The 19,237-nt window shown below is 36.1% G+C and overlaps 1 protein-coding gene across 8 annotated transcripts in view; it reads left to right on the plus strand.

The window, feature by feature from the left end:
* The window catches only part of LOC150095411 (spermatogenesis-associated protein 6), a 523,112-nt gene that overhangs the window by 474,386 nt on the left and 29,489 nt on the right, over positions 1 to 19,237 (plus strand). For all 8 annotated transcript variants that reach the window (XM_090410322.1, XM_090410323.1, XM_090410320.1 and 5 more), the window contains one exon: positions 6,644 to 6,702. In XM_090410322.1, coding sequence (XP_090266448.1) covers positions 6,644 to 6,702 — 59 coding nt within the window. The remainder of the gene's footprint in view (positions 1 to 6,643; positions 6,703 to 19,237) is intronic.

Consider the following 19,237-nt stretch of genomic DNA (forward strand, 5'->3'; position numbering starts at 1 on the left):
GCTGTATTAGTTCCATGTTTGTAACACGTTCCATTTTGCTAATGTAGGCTACAAATCCTACATTCTAGGAGTCTCTTCTTGTTTTCTTGTTGTGTTCCATGTTTTCGATCCATATGCGAGTGATGGAAGAATGTCACTATTAAATAGTTTTCCTTCGCAGAGATGTCAAGATCTGGATCAGTAAGTGTTTCTTTTAGTCTGTTGAATGATAGCCATGCAACTTTTTTTCTTTTTGCTAGTTCTTCAGATAAATCGTTATTCATTTTTATTGTTTGTCCTAAGTAATTGTAGGAATCAACTTGTTCTATAGGGATGTTATTAATACATTGATGACTGTCACTTGTGTAGATGTTTTTGATCCATTTTGTTTTTTTTTATTTATTTCTAAGCCTATCTTACTGCTGTTTCTGTATATTTTTTCACCCATTTCTTCTAGCTCTTTTGGGTTGTGGGATATCAGTACTAGATCATTGGCAAACATAAGGATTTGTAGTTTTTCACCATCTATGCTTATTCCTCCGTTTAGGTCTATATTTTTCAGAATGTATTCTAAAGTGCTGGTAAATAGATTTGGTGAGATCACATCGCCTTGGCAGACCCCCTCTCTTTATATATATATATTTATAGGTCGATCACATAGGGTTATTTGTATGGTCTGATTTTTGTTAATTTCTTTTATCATGTGGATGTAAGTAGGGTCCACATTTATTTCCAGTATGGCACTGATGTCTGCATTGTGTTCTATGGTATCAAATGCTTTTTTAAAATCAATAAAGAGGAAACATAGAGGGATTCGGTATTCTCTGCATTTTTCTGTTAGTTGTGAAATGACCTGGATATGATCTATTGTGGAGAAGCCTCTTCTGAATCCTGCCTGCTCTCTACTTGGAGTTGTCTTCGAGAGTTTTGGATTCTGTTCAGTATTACTCTTTTCATGATTTTATATATGTGAGAGAATAGACAGCTTGGATGATAGTTTTTTATGTCTTCCTTGTTCCCTTTTTTTGAATAGAAGTATGGTTTTTGAAGTCTTCCATTCCTCTGGAACCTTTCTTTCTTTGAAGTACCACGTGAATCTGGCAGCCAAGGCTTTGAAAATAATTGGTCCACCTTGTTGGATTTCTTCAGCCTTAACATGATGAAGTCCTGAGACCTGGCACTTAGTTGCATAAAGATCATTACAAAAATTTTGCACAATTTCTTCTATCCTTTTTCTATTAGTATGTTTTTCTCCATTTTGATCTTGTAAAACAGATGGAATTTACTGTTTAAAATTTAAGTCTTTCTCTATTTTTTTCAGGCTCGTTTCTTCCTGCACTGCTTCTCTTAGTTTTTGTATCCTGAAAGCTTTGTAGTCTTTTCTGGAATTCTTTTCCTTAGTAACTTACAGATAATTTTGTATTCTAGAAAATTGCCTTCCGATTTCTTCAGTTCTTTTCTCTTTTTTCAGTAGTTCTATAGTTTGAGATGAGAGCCGTTCCTTTTCTTTTGTTTCACATTAATTTCTAATTTTTTCTTGCACTCGTTGAATTTATTAATAAAGTCAATATAGTCATCATTTATGTAACAGTTCTTAATAGTCCATTCGGTCTCTTCTATGTACTTCCTGAACTTGTGGTAGTCTATTTGTTTATTTTGTCTTTTGTGGTTTGATGTTGCCCTGATATGTTGTTCTTTTTTGTGGGCTATTCTTATAATGGCTCTGAGGAGTCTGTGGTCAGAATCTATGTTGAAGTATGTTTTGCCTATTTGTACCAGTCTTTTACAGTCTGTTAAAATGTAGTCAATTTCATTTATTGTGTCTCCATTCGGTGATTGCCAAGCCATCTTTTTCCTGGGCATTTGTTGGAAAAAGTGTTCATGATAAAGAGTTGTTCAGCTGTAGCAAATTCAGCTAATCTCTCTCTCCTCTTCTACTTCTTTCTCCCAGGCCATTGGACCTATAAACTTTTTGTTTTCTTTTCCACATCCTATTTTGGCATTAAAGTTACCACCAACAAATGTGTATATTGACTTGTAATTTAATGCCTGTTCAGGATTTATGTAAAAATTTTCTATTTCTTGATTATCAGCTACAGATGTTGGAGCATAGCAGGATGTTAATTTTATTGTTATATCGTTCTCTATTCCAATTAGGCGTACACCTATTCTTTCGACTTGGTGAGATTAGATTTAACAATGAAGCCCACCCTGCCTTCTTTGAGGATGCTCCGAAGAGTATCTGTGAGCCATCGTACCATCTTGCTGTCATTTCTTTCAATATTTTGTTTCATTCACTAGCAGGATATCTATGTTGAGATTGGATAAGGATTGAAAAATTAGAATGTGAGAGGAGACTAGTACTGCAAGGAGGATCCCAAGAAGTGCTTACATAATGCTGCTGGTCGAAGAGAAATGACTATGGGTGATATGATATAGCATACCTGTTTAATGATCACTTTATTAAGGTTTCATTTTGACATGGCAGGTTTTATTCAGAGAGAAAGACATGGATTAAAGGATTACAGGTGGATTAGATTAGATTGAAGAATTAGAAATGAATGTATTTCAAATACTGAGTACTCTAGTTGAAATCTCATCCCTTTTTTAAGGGATGAGATTTCATCCCCCTAATGCAACTAACCATACCATTCACCTAGCTGTTCAATGGAAATTTTGTGACTGGAAAGTTCCAAGCATGGTGGAAGAACAGAGGCTTCAAACTATAACCAATTTATGCTTCTTCTGTGGTTGTTAAGATTTTAGAACATTTAGTGAGAACTCATGTACAGAATTGAGCAAATGAGGATGATGTTATTTATGAAGGTGAGCATGCATTTGTTAAGGAGTGTTCTTGTTTTTGTAATCTGATTACCTTTAATAACAAAGTGACGAGTGGTTGATGAGAAAAGGGCATTATGTCGTTTTCTAGATTTTGAAAAGGCATTTGAAAAAGTGATATGATGAACTGATATTTAAGTTGCAACTGATGGGTTTAGATATCAGGTTAGGATTTGGATTGGAAATAGACTGTTTGATAGATATCAGAGAGTTGAGATTGCAATGAGGGTTCATTACTGGGAATATCAGTGATATTGATCTTCAACAATGGAGAGTTTGAGAGCAGTGGATGATGAAGAGGATAGACTGACTAAGTGAGCAAGAGGTATATGAGGAATTGAACAAACTTGATGTTAATAAGGCTGTGGGACTTGATAATATAGCACCAGGTATTTTGAAAGAATGTGCCAGGAGTTGAAATCTGCCTTGACATATTTGTTTAATATGAGTCTTACATTGGGTCAAGTTCCAAAGGAGTGGAAGGAAGGCAAGATTGTGCTGCTTCATATGGGAGATGACAGAACTCAAGCATCAAATTATAGTCCTATCTGCATGTCAGCAGTTGTTGTAGATAAAGTGTTGGAGAGGCTGGTGAGAACCAGGATCCAGAATTGGGTTGACAACAGCAGTATTATCTTTGATGGACAGCATGGATTTGCTAAAGGGAGGTCATGTTTGAATAATCTACTTACTTATTACAAAAAGGTGATGACTGCATTGGACAAAGGAGATGGACGCATAGTAGTATACCTATATTTTGCAAAGGCTTTTGATAGATTACTACATGATAAGTTGATAGTCACACTAGAGAAGATGGGGTTTGGATATTAGACTATTGCATTGGATTGGAGATTAACTATCTGATAGGTATCAGCAAGCTGTGTATGGGGGAGCAATATCCCAGAAGAGGAAAGTCACTAGTGGAGTGCCTCAGTGGTCTGTTTTAGGGCCATTGCTGTATAACCTGTATGTAAATGATATTGGGAAAGATTTGAATGGGGGTATTCAGTTGTTTCCGAATAATGCAAAGTTGGGACAAACCATGAAGAGTAGTGAAGATGTTGTGGTCTTACAAGAAGACTTGAATAAACTGAGTGATTGGACATGGGAATGGGGATGCCAGTTCAGTGCTGTGAAATTTAAGGTTTTACAATTTGGGAAACAAAGATGAGATGAAGAATTTACGTTTGATTGGAGGTGGAGGAAATAAGAGATCTTGGAGTGATGGTGGATAAGGATCTAAAATTTAGCGGAGACATTACCAAAATTGTGAGGACAACAGAAATGTGCCAGGATTTCTGTTGTCCTCACAATTGAAACCAGGTGTCCAAATCTCTGAACTAATGTGCAGAGATTTGGTCACCTGGTTTTAAAAAGAATGAAGATATGTTGGAAAGGGTCCAGAGGCATTTGACTAAGGTAATTTCTTATCTTTGGAATGTTGAATATGAAGAAAGGTTGAAAAGATGCAATTTACAGAGTCTACTGTGTAGGAGGAAGAGGGAGTGATATGAAAGAGACTTACGAGTTGGTAAGGAGTTGCTATAGGATTAATGTTGAAGAGGTTTTTTCATAAAATGGTGGGAGATCAGGTAAGAACAAGAGGTCGTTCCTGGAAGCTGTATAAGTGGGTGTACTTCTAATTCCCTTGTGAACAAGGGAGTTAGAAGCAGAATTTTTGCTTCTGAAAGAGTTGTGAATGATTGGAATGTTTCCTACAGAAGTTAAAACCATTGTGGGGAGATAACAGAATAGCAATCACAATCAGATCCTGTGCACTCAACTATTGCTCTACCCAACTTTGCATCATCAGCAAACAAATGCACAGTTCCTCTCAAATCCTTTCCTATATCGTTAATGAACAAATTGAACAGTAGTGATCCAAGAACAGAACCCTGCGGCACATTGGAAGCTGAGACTCTTAGATGAGTCTCGGCTTCCAAGAATACCCTCTTGTCATTTCCCCACCCTCCATAAAATAAAAAATTCCTTCAACTAAAATCGTGTATGATCCTTTCAGAAGTTTGTAAGTCTCAATCATATCACCCTTCTTTCTCCTGTTTGCTAGTGTCTGCATTCTACAAATTCTCAATCTGTCTTCATAATCAGTATTCCACAATCCTGATATAATTTTTAACACTCTCCTTTGTACTCTCTCCAGTATATCAGAATCACATCGGAAACAAGGAGACCAGACCTGCTCACAATAGTCCACGTGAGGTCTTATCAAGGCCTTGTAAAGAGGCAAAATGACATCCCTATGTTTTGAATTGTATTTACAATATCTGCTACATGGCCCCTGAACTTTAACTCGCTATCTGCTAGCACTACAATTTCTCTAGCCTGATCAGTTTCTTCTAGCGTGATGTTGAATTTATCTTTTAGCAAGTGATTTATCTTTTATATCCTTTCAAAACTTAATGCTAAAAATTACATTACTTTTGGGATGACCTGATAGTACTACAATCATAGGTCTCAACACTAACTAGATTCAAGTCATCCAATATCATTAGCAGCACATCTTCTCCTCTCCTATCCTGTTTAGGAGAGGAGAAAATACTGTACCCTTTATACTCGATACCTGTTAGTATGTCTTATTCTGATAGCTAGTCTCACTAATGCCTACAATCTGAGGTCCCAACATATTGACCACAGCAACAAACTCTATCCCTCTGTTTCTGATACTCCTAGCATTCGTGTTTAGACATAATAACCTACCTGCATGTTCTTTGTATATTCTTGTCTGCATGACACAGTTGGAGAACTTGCAGAACTCTATTCTTCTTTAGTGCCTTATACATGTGAACATCTTTGCACATATTTGATGGGTCCGAATCAGATGAACACAAAGTCGAAATTGTTCTCAACTCATAATCATTTCCATGATAATGCCCATTCCGGTCATTATTATAATTATATAACATTGTTGATCTTATATTCATATTCTAACCATTCCTCCAATTATAATTTAGTTTCCCTGAATATCTGTATTAAATTTCATACCAGTTATTACTTTTTTAAGACTCCTGATACTAAATGCATTCAGGTGTAGGCTGTCCCTCTTGTACAAATCTAATCTTCCCTCAAACTCAATCCACACATCCAAAAACTTGCATCCGTTCCTTCTATACAGCCTACCCCGACCAATTTAGACCTTTGAAACCTCAACAAAGGTCGAAACTGGTCTTGGTAGTGACCCTTTCCATAATGCTTAGCATTATACATATCCATAAGGATATGTACTTTGCATTATGGGATACCAAGGCAAGTGATGCGAAGTCATAAGTCTCTATATACGATTTGCCCAGTTGTGAAGTTACTTCGCATGCAAACTTTGCTTACACTTGGATAAAGGATTTAACTAATAATTTCTTGGACTCGTTCATTTATAGCATATAACCAAGTGAAAAAACTTTCAAAATCTAGTGAGCAGTTTAACCCCTTTTGCAATATGCCCTCTAAACTTTAACTCCCTATCCACTAACCCCCCTCCCAAATCCTTGGCTTCATCAATTTACTTGATAAGAAATTATATTCATATTTTCACCAAGATTTTCTGAATATTAAGCAAAATTTAGAAAGACAAAATAGACCTAGTTGCTCTTCTCTGCACAATGGCATTTCTTGATTTGTCTGTTTTGCTGAAGATTTCTCGCATCACGATGAGAATTTGAACCTGGGTCTTTTCCGTTTGAAGATTATCTTGTTTTACAAGGTGCATTCATCACATTCATTATTGTTTATTACAACAAATAGTTATTCAGTTGTTTTTTTGTCTAAAATAATCTAATTTCCAAATTTCTAATATATTTTTAATTTACAGCACCTTGCAAGGATCATGATGCAGAGAAAGGCTGGAATGAGCAGCATACATATGCTAAGGTATGTTTTTCCTTCCCCTCCATTTTCTAATTATGAATCATTGTCAAATTACAGAGTTATATTGATCCCAGCCCTCATGGGTGAAAGCTATGGTAGGTGAGAATAATTGGATACTGGGACAGAGTGGGTGTGTTGAGAAAATAATAAAGGTAGAATTAAGCTCAGCCAACAAGATCAAGTGTCAAATCACGGGTAAATATATACCTGAGCTAGCACACTTGTATAACAATTACGAAGTATTTCATATCTATTAATTTTGCATACTGTTCATAAAATGTGTCACTGAAATTTTTCATTATGATTATTTAAAAAAATAGTAAGAGGAATACATTTTTCAGGTACCATAGTGACATTTTTATTGCATTGAGTTCCTCGTGAGCATGAACTCACCACACTTCACTAGCCTCCACAGAGCCTTGATTTCAACCCTATTGAACATCTGTGGGATGAACTGGAGCATCAGGTGGGGTCAAGGGATGTCCTCCCCCACAACAGTCAAGAATCTCGTTACATGCCTATAGAAAGAATGATCCAAAATTCCAATCTATTGCCACTGCACACTCGTGGAAAGTAAGCTCTATAGGATTGCTGCAGTCATCGCAGTGAAAGGAGGTCACACATCTTATTAAGGTGGTCGCCATGGCTGTTTGTTCCTCACACTGGTGTCTGCTGATTTCCTTCCAAGTAGTGTGTGTGTGCACTGAGTAAGGAAATTTCTCTGTAATTCTCACAAGTTTTATTTCCCTTTTTTATATATTAGAAATATGTGAGCTCTTCTCCAATCATTTGGATTTCAACCTTCTGACTAGGTCTTCTGAATTATGCAGAGCAGTTGCAATAAAACTTTTATATCTCCATATTTGAGCATTTCTGGTCAAATATAATCTACTCCAGCTGCCTTTCCACATTTCAGGTGTCTGATACCCTTCTCTGCTTGGCAGATTAATATAGGCATTCCTGATTGTCCTCCTCTTGAATATTTCTCACTACAGTTTATCATTACTGAGTCTGATGACTCATCACAGGAGACCCAATATAACAGACAAGGCACTTACAACTGACTCTGGCAACTCATTCCACTCATTCACAAACAGTACAAGAAAAAAAATCTAATACTCACACTCCTAACCACATCTTTATTCAACTTCCATTGATGACCCCTTGTTGTTGTCTCTCTAGCCAAGTGTTGAAACATTTATCTATCCTATAACACCCTTAAGTACCTTAGATGTTTCTATCATATCCACTTGTTTTCTCCTGTCAACCAACTTTTGCAATCCACATACCTTCAATCTATCCTTATAGGGAACATTAAAGGCCACTCACCTCTGAATCGTCTCCGCCATTTCCTCATCCCCAAGAAATCCAGGGGACCAAACTTGAGCACAGTAATCCAGATGTGAGCATATCAAGGTCTTATAAAGAGGAATAACAACTTCCTTATCTCTACTTGTTAATGTGTTCTTCAAGAGCCAAGTAATATTACAGGCTACCTTAGCAATATGTCCTCTAAACTTTAACTCTCTATCTGGTGGTAGACAGAGAGTTAAACTATCTGTCTACCACCACCACCATCCCTAAATCTCTAGCTTCATCTGTTTCCTAGATTACAGTGCCATCAATGTGATAAATGGCTTGTAATCTATTTATCCCAAATGCATAAATTTACATTTCTTGACATTAAACTGATACTCATTAACGTTTGCCCATTGTGACAGTCTATTTAAATTGTCTTGCAAGCTCTCCATATCACCTTGATTAACTATTACTCTACCTAATTTTGCATCATCAACAAACAACTGAATATTTACTTTCAGGTTATTTCCTATATCATTTATGTACAAATTAAACAGTAATGGTCGCAGCACTGAACCTTGTGGCACACCACTAATCACCTGTTTTCGTCTCGATTCTGCCCCTCCATATACCACTTTTTGATATCAGTTCAGCAGCCACCCTCTTATCCACTTAACTAGTGTCATATCCATCCCCATTTCTAAATTGTGTAACAGAGTTCCATGTAATATTCTGTTAAATGCCTTTGCAAAATCTGGCAAAATCATCGTGTAGCCATTTTCTTTATCCAACTCAGTTGTTACTTTATTATAAAAAGTTAGTAAATTACCAAGTTATGACTCACCCTTCACAAAACCATGTTGACCTCATACAATATCATATTTTTATCTATTCATTCTTGAATGCTCTTTTTTAACAGTTTTCCTAGTACTTTTACCACCATGCCTGAGATACTGATTGGTCTATAATTTGCTACTGCAATCTTACAACCTCCTTTATGCAAAGAAATTATTTTGTCCTCTTTCCACTCCCTTGGAACACTACCAGAGCTGAGACTTAAATTAATGAGCCTAGTCAAAAGGCATTGCCAGTTCCCTTGAGCATTCTCGCAGAACCCTAGCTGATATCCCATTTAATCCCACAGCTGTATTTACATTGAGATTCTCAATATTCCTAAGAACTTCCAATTCATCCACCTCCGTTCCCACATTAGTGTCTGTCACCTAGGTTAAAGCAATAACCTCACTAGGATGATATATACTCTTGCAAAGTGGTCACTCAGCAACTCAACTATTTTATCCACTTCTGTTTCCTTTCATCATCACTCATTGAGGTTAATCTTCCATAGTCATTCTTCCTCTTACTTGCCACATAATGAAAGAACTCTTTGGGATTTCCTTTGACTTGCTTGGCTAGATTCTTCTCATAATCTGATTTTGCCTTCCTTGTCATGGCGGTCACCTTTCTTAAGTGACTTTCATGAGTTTGCTGGTCACCTTTCACTTTATATACCCTACAAGGCATTTTCTTCTTCTGCAACTTGTGCTTAATGATATTACTCATCCTTCTAACTCCTACCCGATTAACCCTACTTACCCTCGGTATACAATTTAATACTGCTTCCTCTAAATGACCTTTAACTATATTGCATGCACTACTAACATCCTTACTCTGCAATGTTTTATGCCATGGTACAGATTTAAGCTTCTTCCTAAGCATGTCATAATCACCTGCCATGTAGTTTCACAAATACCCCTTCTTGATAGAATATTCTTCATCTTTTACAATCTCCCAAGTGAAGATGCATGGTCACTTTCACCAGTTGGAGGCAATGTGTTCACCTTGGTTATGAATAGCTTATTCTGATCCTATGACAAGGTGTAATACTCTCCTACCCCTAGTCCCCTCCATCACAGGATGTGATGGAGGGGACTAGATAGAAGGAAGAAAGATCATCTCCATGTGATCTTTCTTCCTTCCAATGAATATCTCCATAGTTGTAGTCCCCCATAACAATCACTACCTGTACTCATTGCTAATTTGGCAATGCATGTCTTTCAGATCATCTGTGGAACTCCCTAGCCTATAGTAACAACCAACTGTATATATTGTCTTACTGGCCTTAATCTCACACCAGATTGCTTCAAATAAACAGCCATCCTCCTGCCTGTCTCCTGTTCTTTTTGGTTGCAATTCATCTGCTATCATCAGCAGTAGTACTCCTCCCCCAATCCCATCTTCTCTATCTTCCCCAAAAATACTAAACCCTTCACATTCAATCCCTGTAACTACATCGTCTGCTGTTAGCCTTGCAAACAACTTCATCACTTATATTCGATTAGTTTCTTCGGAGTTAATATTTCTATTTCTGTAATACTTCTATAGTAGAGTTTACAGTTCATCTCTAAAAATTGCTTGGCTTTAATTCTTTTCAAATTTTCTGACATATTTTTCTGTTCAGTATAGTTTATCCTGTTCAAAGCTAAGTGAAGATCATATCTTATTTTAATCCCATGTATACTCATGAACCAGTCTGAAGATATATCACTTTCAGTGATAATGTAATGATAGTCAGTGGCTATGACTAAGACTTTTCTTATTTCTTATTGTCTTCTCTCCATCTGAATATGTGCATGTCTTTATTTTGAAACATGATGTTAGTGATGACTAGAATGCCTGCTCTGTTCTATTTTTATATAGTCTGTGTCCTGAACAAACATCCAGCTGGCACCAGAAGTGTAGCTAGGTTTCTGGTGCCTTTGTCAAATTCATAGCCATTCACCATTTTTAGCATCACAATTTCAATAATTGACAAACTATTCCATTGCTAGAGCTATTCTGACATCAGTGCCCTTGGCAACTTCCCCAGTGCCATAGCATTCCAGTGTCTCTGGCCATTATTATTATTAGTTTTGTTTTCTTTTTCCAAATTTTCCCAAAATATCTCTGTATATCTGATTCATTTTCTATCTTGATATTTAGATTGTCATCAATGACCAGCTTTCTGTTTTCTTTATGCCAACTGTGTTCTGTAATGAAAAACTCTTCCACTTCTTCAGTGTTATGTGGACCAATTATTCAATTTGAAATTGGTCCATTGTTCCACATAACACTACTTGAAATTGTTTGCCAATTGTGAAGTTTATTTTCTTACTTAGTGTACCCAGTCTATTTCAAATCAGTACTACTGAATACATCCTATATTTATTATTTAACAAGATCTTATTAACACCAGTTATGTCCACATGATAACTCTTTATTTCTATTATGCTGAAAGTCTATCTTCAGTTCTGCTGACTTTTTCATGCTTTGCTCTGGTTCCCTGACAGAAATTGGGGCTGTATGATGGCCTATCCAGCTTGACATTTCATTGTTACCATCGTGTTTCTTACTAGTTTAAGCCAGTACAGAACAAGCTTAATCAGCTAAAATTACCAAATTGCCAGCCTGTCTTTATTTGTTCATTATTCAGTGGATACCATATCATGTAAAGATGAGGATTGAACGTTATATTAGAAGTTCCAGTTCTCTGCATTCCTTAAAGGCTATGTAGAGATGTCCTTTCTACTTATCTAGCTTTGACCCTTAGCAACTCATAGAATTATTTTTGAGTAAAGTAAACAGCTAAGATTAACTTCACCAATTTTAATATCAGGGTTTAATACCACTTTTCTTCATAATGTAATCCATATGGAAAATAAATAACTGTAGAGATAATGTGTACCATTGTTCCACAACTAATTTAACATCAAAACCTTCCTGTACCTCCTTCCATTCTAACTGCTGACTTAAAGCTTAAATAGAGGCTTTGTATTGCTCAATATAATGTCAGTTTTTACACCATATAAATGTAGTGTTTTGAAAAACTTTCCTCTTGGCACCTTGTCATATGCCTTTTCCAGATCTACAAAATTTAAATACAATACTATAATCTTCTTTATGTCCACACTGCTAGTGACTGACCTTTGTTATTAGTCTATCCACGATAAACAGGTTACCAACTCTCAAACTATGCAATTTAGAAAAATTTATTTGTTTAATAACTGCGCCATTCTAAATTATATATATAGCCTGAGAATTTAAGTATGGAACATATGCAAGATCAAATTTAACATACACACAGGCTTGCAAGTCGATAAATGTTTTTGGAGACAGTGCATTGGCAATACATCAGGCAAGATAGTTACACAAACAAAACATTTTATTTTGATCCTAGTATGAAACTAGGAATCACAATGTAAGAGGGAGAAAAGCTCTTTCTCAATCCAGTCATATACACATTAAGTGCAACATACAGTTAACTTTCTCTCATTTGCTTAATCCTTTATATTGTTAACTCATCTAAATTTAACATACTGTTACTCCTGATGAACTAACTTAGCAAATCTCTGTTCATTCAATATAAAAAACTCACATTTGTTTCCTTTCATTAACATAATTGGTTACTTATCTAGTCATTAACAATTTCCTCTAAGCACTATCATTACATAATAAATTCCAACAGTAAGCCTTTAAAACATTAACAAAACTTATGCTTACTCACAGTAGACTTTTCAGATACAGTCCAGTTAACACAAACAATTCTTCAGCTAGGTTTGCTTAACCTTTTCCTGGAGTATGACTGTTGACTCGACGATATAGCGGTTCTTTACTCTTGCAGTTGCCAGGAAATTTAGGTGGATTTTCTCCGTCTGAAACAGGAAATGCTGATGTCTTCCGCTATGCCCACAGATAACTGTACGCTTCAAGCATGTCATTAGAATCTGGCTGGGGTTCTATCAAAATATGGCCTCGCCTTCGCCACCACCCCTTCCACCAAAAGGGACCGATGCCAGAAGCCTCCAACCTCTGGAAGGAGAGCGATAGAGTGACCAGTGAGGGTCTTCAAAATCCTCTGTTCTGGCAGCTCTTTTCTTCTCTCAAGAGCCCTCTCAGCCCCCCTTAAATATCTTGCCTCATTCTCTGTAACCATGTAATTGTTGCCAGGATCATCTGCCGGCACAGTGATGTCACAATGGTAGGCTCCATGCGAGACACTAAATCATGAGTGCATATTTTTATGTTTACAAGATCTTGCAAACATTTGTTTATGCACAGTCATCCTTATAATCTCTGCTAATCCTCTTTCCTTCGTTTTACATACAACTTAATAAAGCTTATTTTTGTGCACTTTTACAGTAAGGTTTAACATTCATACAATTTCTACATAATACTACATAGATTTACAACAATTATATAAATGGAAACCTCTGTAAAACCAAACTCAAAAATTAAATAATTTAATTTCTTGCAAGATATTTTACACAGCCACTGTAAAACTTTTATACCTCCATATTTGAACATTTCTGGTCAAATGTCATCTACTCCAGCTGCCTTTCCACATTTCCAATTTTTGGTGACTTTTTCTACAGGTATCGATATGTATTCCTGTTGGGAGTTTTCTACTACCATGCTGACATCGCTTGTTTCATTTAGCAATCTTTCAAAGTAATTACTGCAGACATCTAGAATATCTTTATCTTCAATTTTAATGTCACCTTTATCATCTCGGATTCCTTTACAGTGTCTTCTCTTCTGTTTCGAAGTTTTTTTTCAATAACCTCTGGAATATTTTTCAACCTTTATATTTATTTTCTATGTTCTTACCAAAGTCTTTCCATGACTTTTGTTTAGCTAGTTTTACACAGTGCTTCACTTTCTTACATTTTTCTCAGTATTCTCTAAGCACATCTTCAGGCTTACTCACCAGGAACTTTCAATATGACTTCTTCTTTTCCTTGACCGTTTCTTTAACTTCCTGAATCCACCATGGAATTCCAATTTTTCTATCCTTACATACAACCTTGCCACATACTTCTCTGGCTGAATCTCCAGTTTGGTTCTTGTTTTGAAACTCTTTCCTTGCTTCTTGAATGATGTTTGAGTATTTGAGTCTACAGCACCTCTGAAAGCTACTCAACTTTGATTGATTTTAAAACTTTCTTACACGCTCTTCTTTTCAATATGAAATTCAATTTTTTCCTTCTCAAAACTAAACAGTGATCACTTCCAATTTCAAATCCTCTGTATACTTCTTGTGTCCTGATCCAGTGATCAAACTTTGCTATCACCTATAACACAGTTGATGAGATTTTTCTTATTTCTTGCATCTTTTCTCCAATTGTGAATTTGTGCATTTTTATGTTGAAACATGGTGGTAGTAATAACTCATCCATGCCAGCAAAGGTTGGTCGGTAGAGCCTCTGCTACTAATGGCTCAGTTAAGTAAGTTTGAGCGTTGTTGGAAGTTGAAAGGGGACCAATCGTTCGATGCTGTTGGCACGCTCTCCCTCGATGAGTCTTTGGACTCCCTGGAGGTGTCAAATAATAATAATAATAATAATAATAATATCCTGAACAGAAATTCAGCAGGCATTTACCATTATTATTAGCTTTGCTCTTTTCTCCAAATTTTCCTAAAATATTTCTGTATGTCTACAGAAATATTAACACAATGGTACACTATGAAATATTGCACATAATGAAAAAAGTTTCACCATGACCCAAGTCATTATGGGCCATTTTATCCTATTATGCTAATAGGATAAAATGGCTTGCAAGAGTGCTTGTTTATGTTGATCTGTTCAGCATAAGCATTGCTAAAAGTCTATCAAGCCAAGCCATAATGGCCTAGAATAGCATCTGCGATTGCTGTTCTAGATCCCAACAAAATGTGACCAATGTACTTACTCTACAAATACTGTAGTAACTTCATTCTTATCCTTTTATTTACATTTGCTTTTTTCCCCATTTAATGTTGTTTAAATGCTATACGACATAAGAGACAGACATGTCTTTATGCATTACTATTGTTTTCTAAGCTGACAGCACTAATTATTATTATTATGTAACACCTCCAGAGAGTCCAAAGACTCATTGAGGGAGGGCACCTACTCTACAACTCTCCGTCTCCACCAATCCACCACCTGCAACTACCTTCATCATCTACTGTCAACCGCCACTAGTATTTTCACAGAGAATCACAAACATCCATGCCCATGACACTTAGGGTGTCATGGGCATGGATGTTTTTGGCTGGAGAGCAGATATGCTAACCACTCAGCCAACCAGGTTGGCAATCTGGGAGAAATAAAAAAAATTTATATATTTTTCTGTTTTCTGCCATTCTTTGCCATTTTAAAAATAATATATTCTCTACACATCATGACTAGATAAAGCAGGAAACTGAGATGCTTATGCAAATTTAAAATAGTTCATAAATAAAATTAAAGTGGCTTGAGGAACTAAAAAGATTATATATACTGTATATATAATAAAAACTACTTTACAAATTTGAATTTCTTAAGCTTCAAATTTCCGGTCTTGAAACTTAGAAGACGTCATGCTTTTGTGTGTGTGGGGGGGGGGGGTGATATGAACACTCATTAGTTTTCAGTAGTGTTGCATGCACTAAAATACACATTTTAGTCAGTTCTCTGAGATTTAAATCTGAAGTATCAACAACTTTTATTTGTTGAGGTTTGATTTCTTAATGATTTCATCTAGAAATTGGTAAGCTGAAAAAAAATTTAGAATGGTTTTAGCAAGAAATTGGTAAGCTGGAAAATTTTGACTGTTTGGTATAATAAGATTGCTATTTTAGGAAATAAAGTTATAAAGGTAAATAGAAGATGTTAAAGAATTGTTTTCAAAATAAAATTTCTAATAGAACATTAATGCACTTCACTAAGTTGTTTGAAGTGCAGAGTATTAATATCAAAATTTAATTAGTATAGTAGATGCTTGCTCTAGCAAACCTCTAAAGGACCAGAGTTATTGTTTGTTGTTTCACATGGTTCACTATAGTGAATTCATAGGGGGGGGGGACACTGACAATCCCCTCTCACTCCATTCTCAGGAACATAGGAAATGATGGGGAAATAAAGTTGAACAGAACACAAAGAAAGTGATTGAAAATTATAATTGATAACAGAACACAACGGATTGGCAAGAACCATACAAAAAACACACAAAACAACAACAACATGAAAAATTGCAGATGCAAACACTAAGGGGAGATATATAAAAAAAGAAAAGAACTAGAAGAGTATGAAAATCCAGAATTAACATTTAAAATCTGAAATGTTATGTTAACCTAAATGAATGTTATTTACCTGAAAACTTCAGTAGTCATTCAACTTTATATTAGTTGCCTTCAATTAAAAAGAAAATTTTAAGATATGAGTGATAAATATATTTTTAGGTGGGAGATGTATTTCATCACTTAGTGTCAGACCACTGCCTTACTTATTTGAGGCCTGAAGTGGTTTGAAACAGTTCCATGTTTGGTCTCTAGAGCAGGCTTTTTTGGATTGTGTAAAAATATATTAAAAAAATACAGAAAAATAGGTAAAATTGATTTTAAAAAATAGAAATAAAAATCCTTAACCCACCACAGTACAAAATGTACTATAGGCTAGCAAATAATCTTTAGTGGATGGGAGTAACATAAAAAATAGCAAGCCTTCATTAGAACCTAAAGGCAGAGATTGGGACAACTAGTGTAAGTAATCAGCTTACTAATTGGACAGAAACTTAATGGCCATCATTAGACCTCTGTCCAGTTAAGACTGATTATAAAGTTGACTGACTGCTGAAATTATCACATTATTTTTAATTTTAATTATACAGACCACATATATTTAGTTCACTTTGCAGATCTCAGGTAAGCAACTTAATTTAAGCTAATGTAATATTTTGAAAATTAAACATTAATATTGGATTTTCATTTTTATAATTTCATGCTCTGCTAGTTCTATTTTTTCTTATGTCTTCCATGGACTTCAATGGGCTGTTGTTTGCATTTGTACATTTTGATGTTGCGATATGAGGGGAAATTAGTGGCAATAGTTTTGAAGCAGTATTGTGTGCGGCAAAGATGGATAGGATGAGTTATTCAGTTAGGTATTGCTATAGACTGGAGAATGTGGAAGGAAGAGACAAACTGTGTGTAGAAAACTTGGCTTAGTGGGCAAGAGAAAGTGAAGGATGATCATTATGGGTAATTTTAATTATGGCAATATTGATTGGAATGAAGAGGTAGGTAGTATCGGGGAATAAGGAGAATGAATTTCTTAATCTCTAAAGGAACAACTATCTTAAACAATATATAACAAAGGCCACATGAAGGTTGATAATCTTAGATCTGATCGCATCATCAGAAGATGTGATTGTAAATGAAGTGTCTAATCTTCCTCCAGTTGGCAAGTGACCATAAGATGATCACTTGTGTTGTAGCCAGTCATATGAGAACTCCTAAAGGAGACATTCCACTTGAGTATTGATCGAGAGCTAGTTAACAGCAGCAATGCCGGAGTGTATTCCAAAAGTCAAAAGGCTAAATAAAATAGGAGTAAAATGGACAATGAAGGGATTAAGCATGAAAGCTGGAAGAAATCACTGTGGGAGCAACATGCAAGATGCTCCCTTGATTATTCATGTCATTCATCTTGCATGAAGAGCACACAGAGCAAGCAAGCAAGGAAGGTGACTCAGTAAAGACAGCAAAAATGCAGTATGGAGAGGCTGAACTCACCAAGAAAAATCTTAGTGAGTTCAGTATGTAGCAAATAGAAGAAAGAATGACTGTGGGAGGGGGATATTAGTTGATGACAGTGATAGTCTGGCCACCGATGCAGGGGATATAGTTTAAGTATTCAATGAACAGTTTATCAGGGTATTTCATCATCATGAATGTGACATCATGAGAAGCTGTAGAGGGTATGATGGAGGAGGAACTGATAGTAAATGAGGAAAAGATATATAAGGAATTAAGTAAACTTCTTGTTAATAAGGCAGTAGGACTGCAGGATATATCACCTTGTATCTTGGAGGAATGCTTCAGATAATTAATGGCACCCTTGGCACACCTGTTTACCATGAGTGGTGCAATTGGGTAAGTCCCAAAGGAATGCAAGTAGAAAAATTATTCCACAACACAGAAGGGATCAATCTTGGGTTGGTATTATCAACCCATTTCTGAATTGGGTTGATAATAGCTGCATTTTCTATGATGGTCAGCATGGGTTTGTTAAGGGGACATTTTTTTAACAATGTCCTTTTGTATTACAAGGCAACAAATTTATTGGGTAAGGGCAATGCATATACAATAGCATGCCCGGATTTTTCAAAGGCCTTTAATACATTGCCACATGACAAGCTGGTAACTAAATTGAAACAGGTGGGATTGGATAAGAGACTAATAAGTTGGTTCTATGATTGGCTGTCAGACACATATTGGTAAGTTGTGTATAGGGGAGGGATATCCCAAAAGAGGAGGATTACTGGCAGAGTGACACAAGTCTTCTTTGGGACTATTGGTGTTTAATTTGTATATTAATAATATGGAAACAGGTAGATGTTTGCAGATGATGCAAAGTTGGGAAGAACTATAAGGAGCAGAATGGTTGTTGTGGTCTTACAGGAGGATTTCAATAGACTGTGTGAGTAGGCAGGAGAGTGAAGTTATCAGTTTAATGTTGCAAAGTGTAAGATCTTGAAATTTGGGAGGCAAGTTAATGGGGAAATTTTGAAAGAGGTGGAAAAGATGGGAGATCTGGGAGTGATGGTGGACAGAGGCTTGAAGTTTAGGAATCACATTGCTAATTTTGTAAGAACATCACAAGATTATGTCAGTGATGCGGACCTTGATATGCAGAAGCAGAGAGGTTATAATTCCCTTGATCAGGCTGCATATGCACTGATCTGTCACTTAGTTTTCAATGAAATGAGGATATCTTAGAGAGGATCTAGAGAAGTTTCATTAAGTCAATGCCAGGTCTGTGGAATGCGAGATATGAGGATAGATTGAGGGAACACAACTTGCAGAGCCACATGAATAGAAGAAGAGGGGACATGATTGAAGGGTTGTTACCAGATTAATGTGGGGGAGATTTTTCATAGAGTATAGGGTGGCATGGGTAGAACAAGAAGCCATCCCTGGAAGCTGTATAGGAGAATGTGAGGAGATTCTTTGCATGGAGAGTGGTTGGCAAGTGGAATGCACTGCCAGAAAGTGTGGACCTCCTGCAAAGAGTCTTTTGACTCCGTGAGGGTCTAGAGTTAATATATTGTTGTTATCATCATTTTGTGTGCCTTATGTATGGGTTCTCCCAATCCTTTGTGTTCTGTTTTCATTGTGTGATTTCTCACCATTTCTTTTGTTTATTAACCTCACTTATAGTTTTCCCCCTTTATTTTC

This window comes from Typopeltis vanoorti, chromosome 20 (assembly GCF_054136105.1).
Source record: "Typopeltis vanoorti isolate ZY-2024b chromosome 20, IOZ_Tvanoo_1.0, whole genome shotgun sequence".
Lineage (NCBI taxonomy): Eukaryota > Metazoa > Arthropoda > Arachnida > Uropygi > Thelyphonidae > Typopeltis > Typopeltis vanoorti.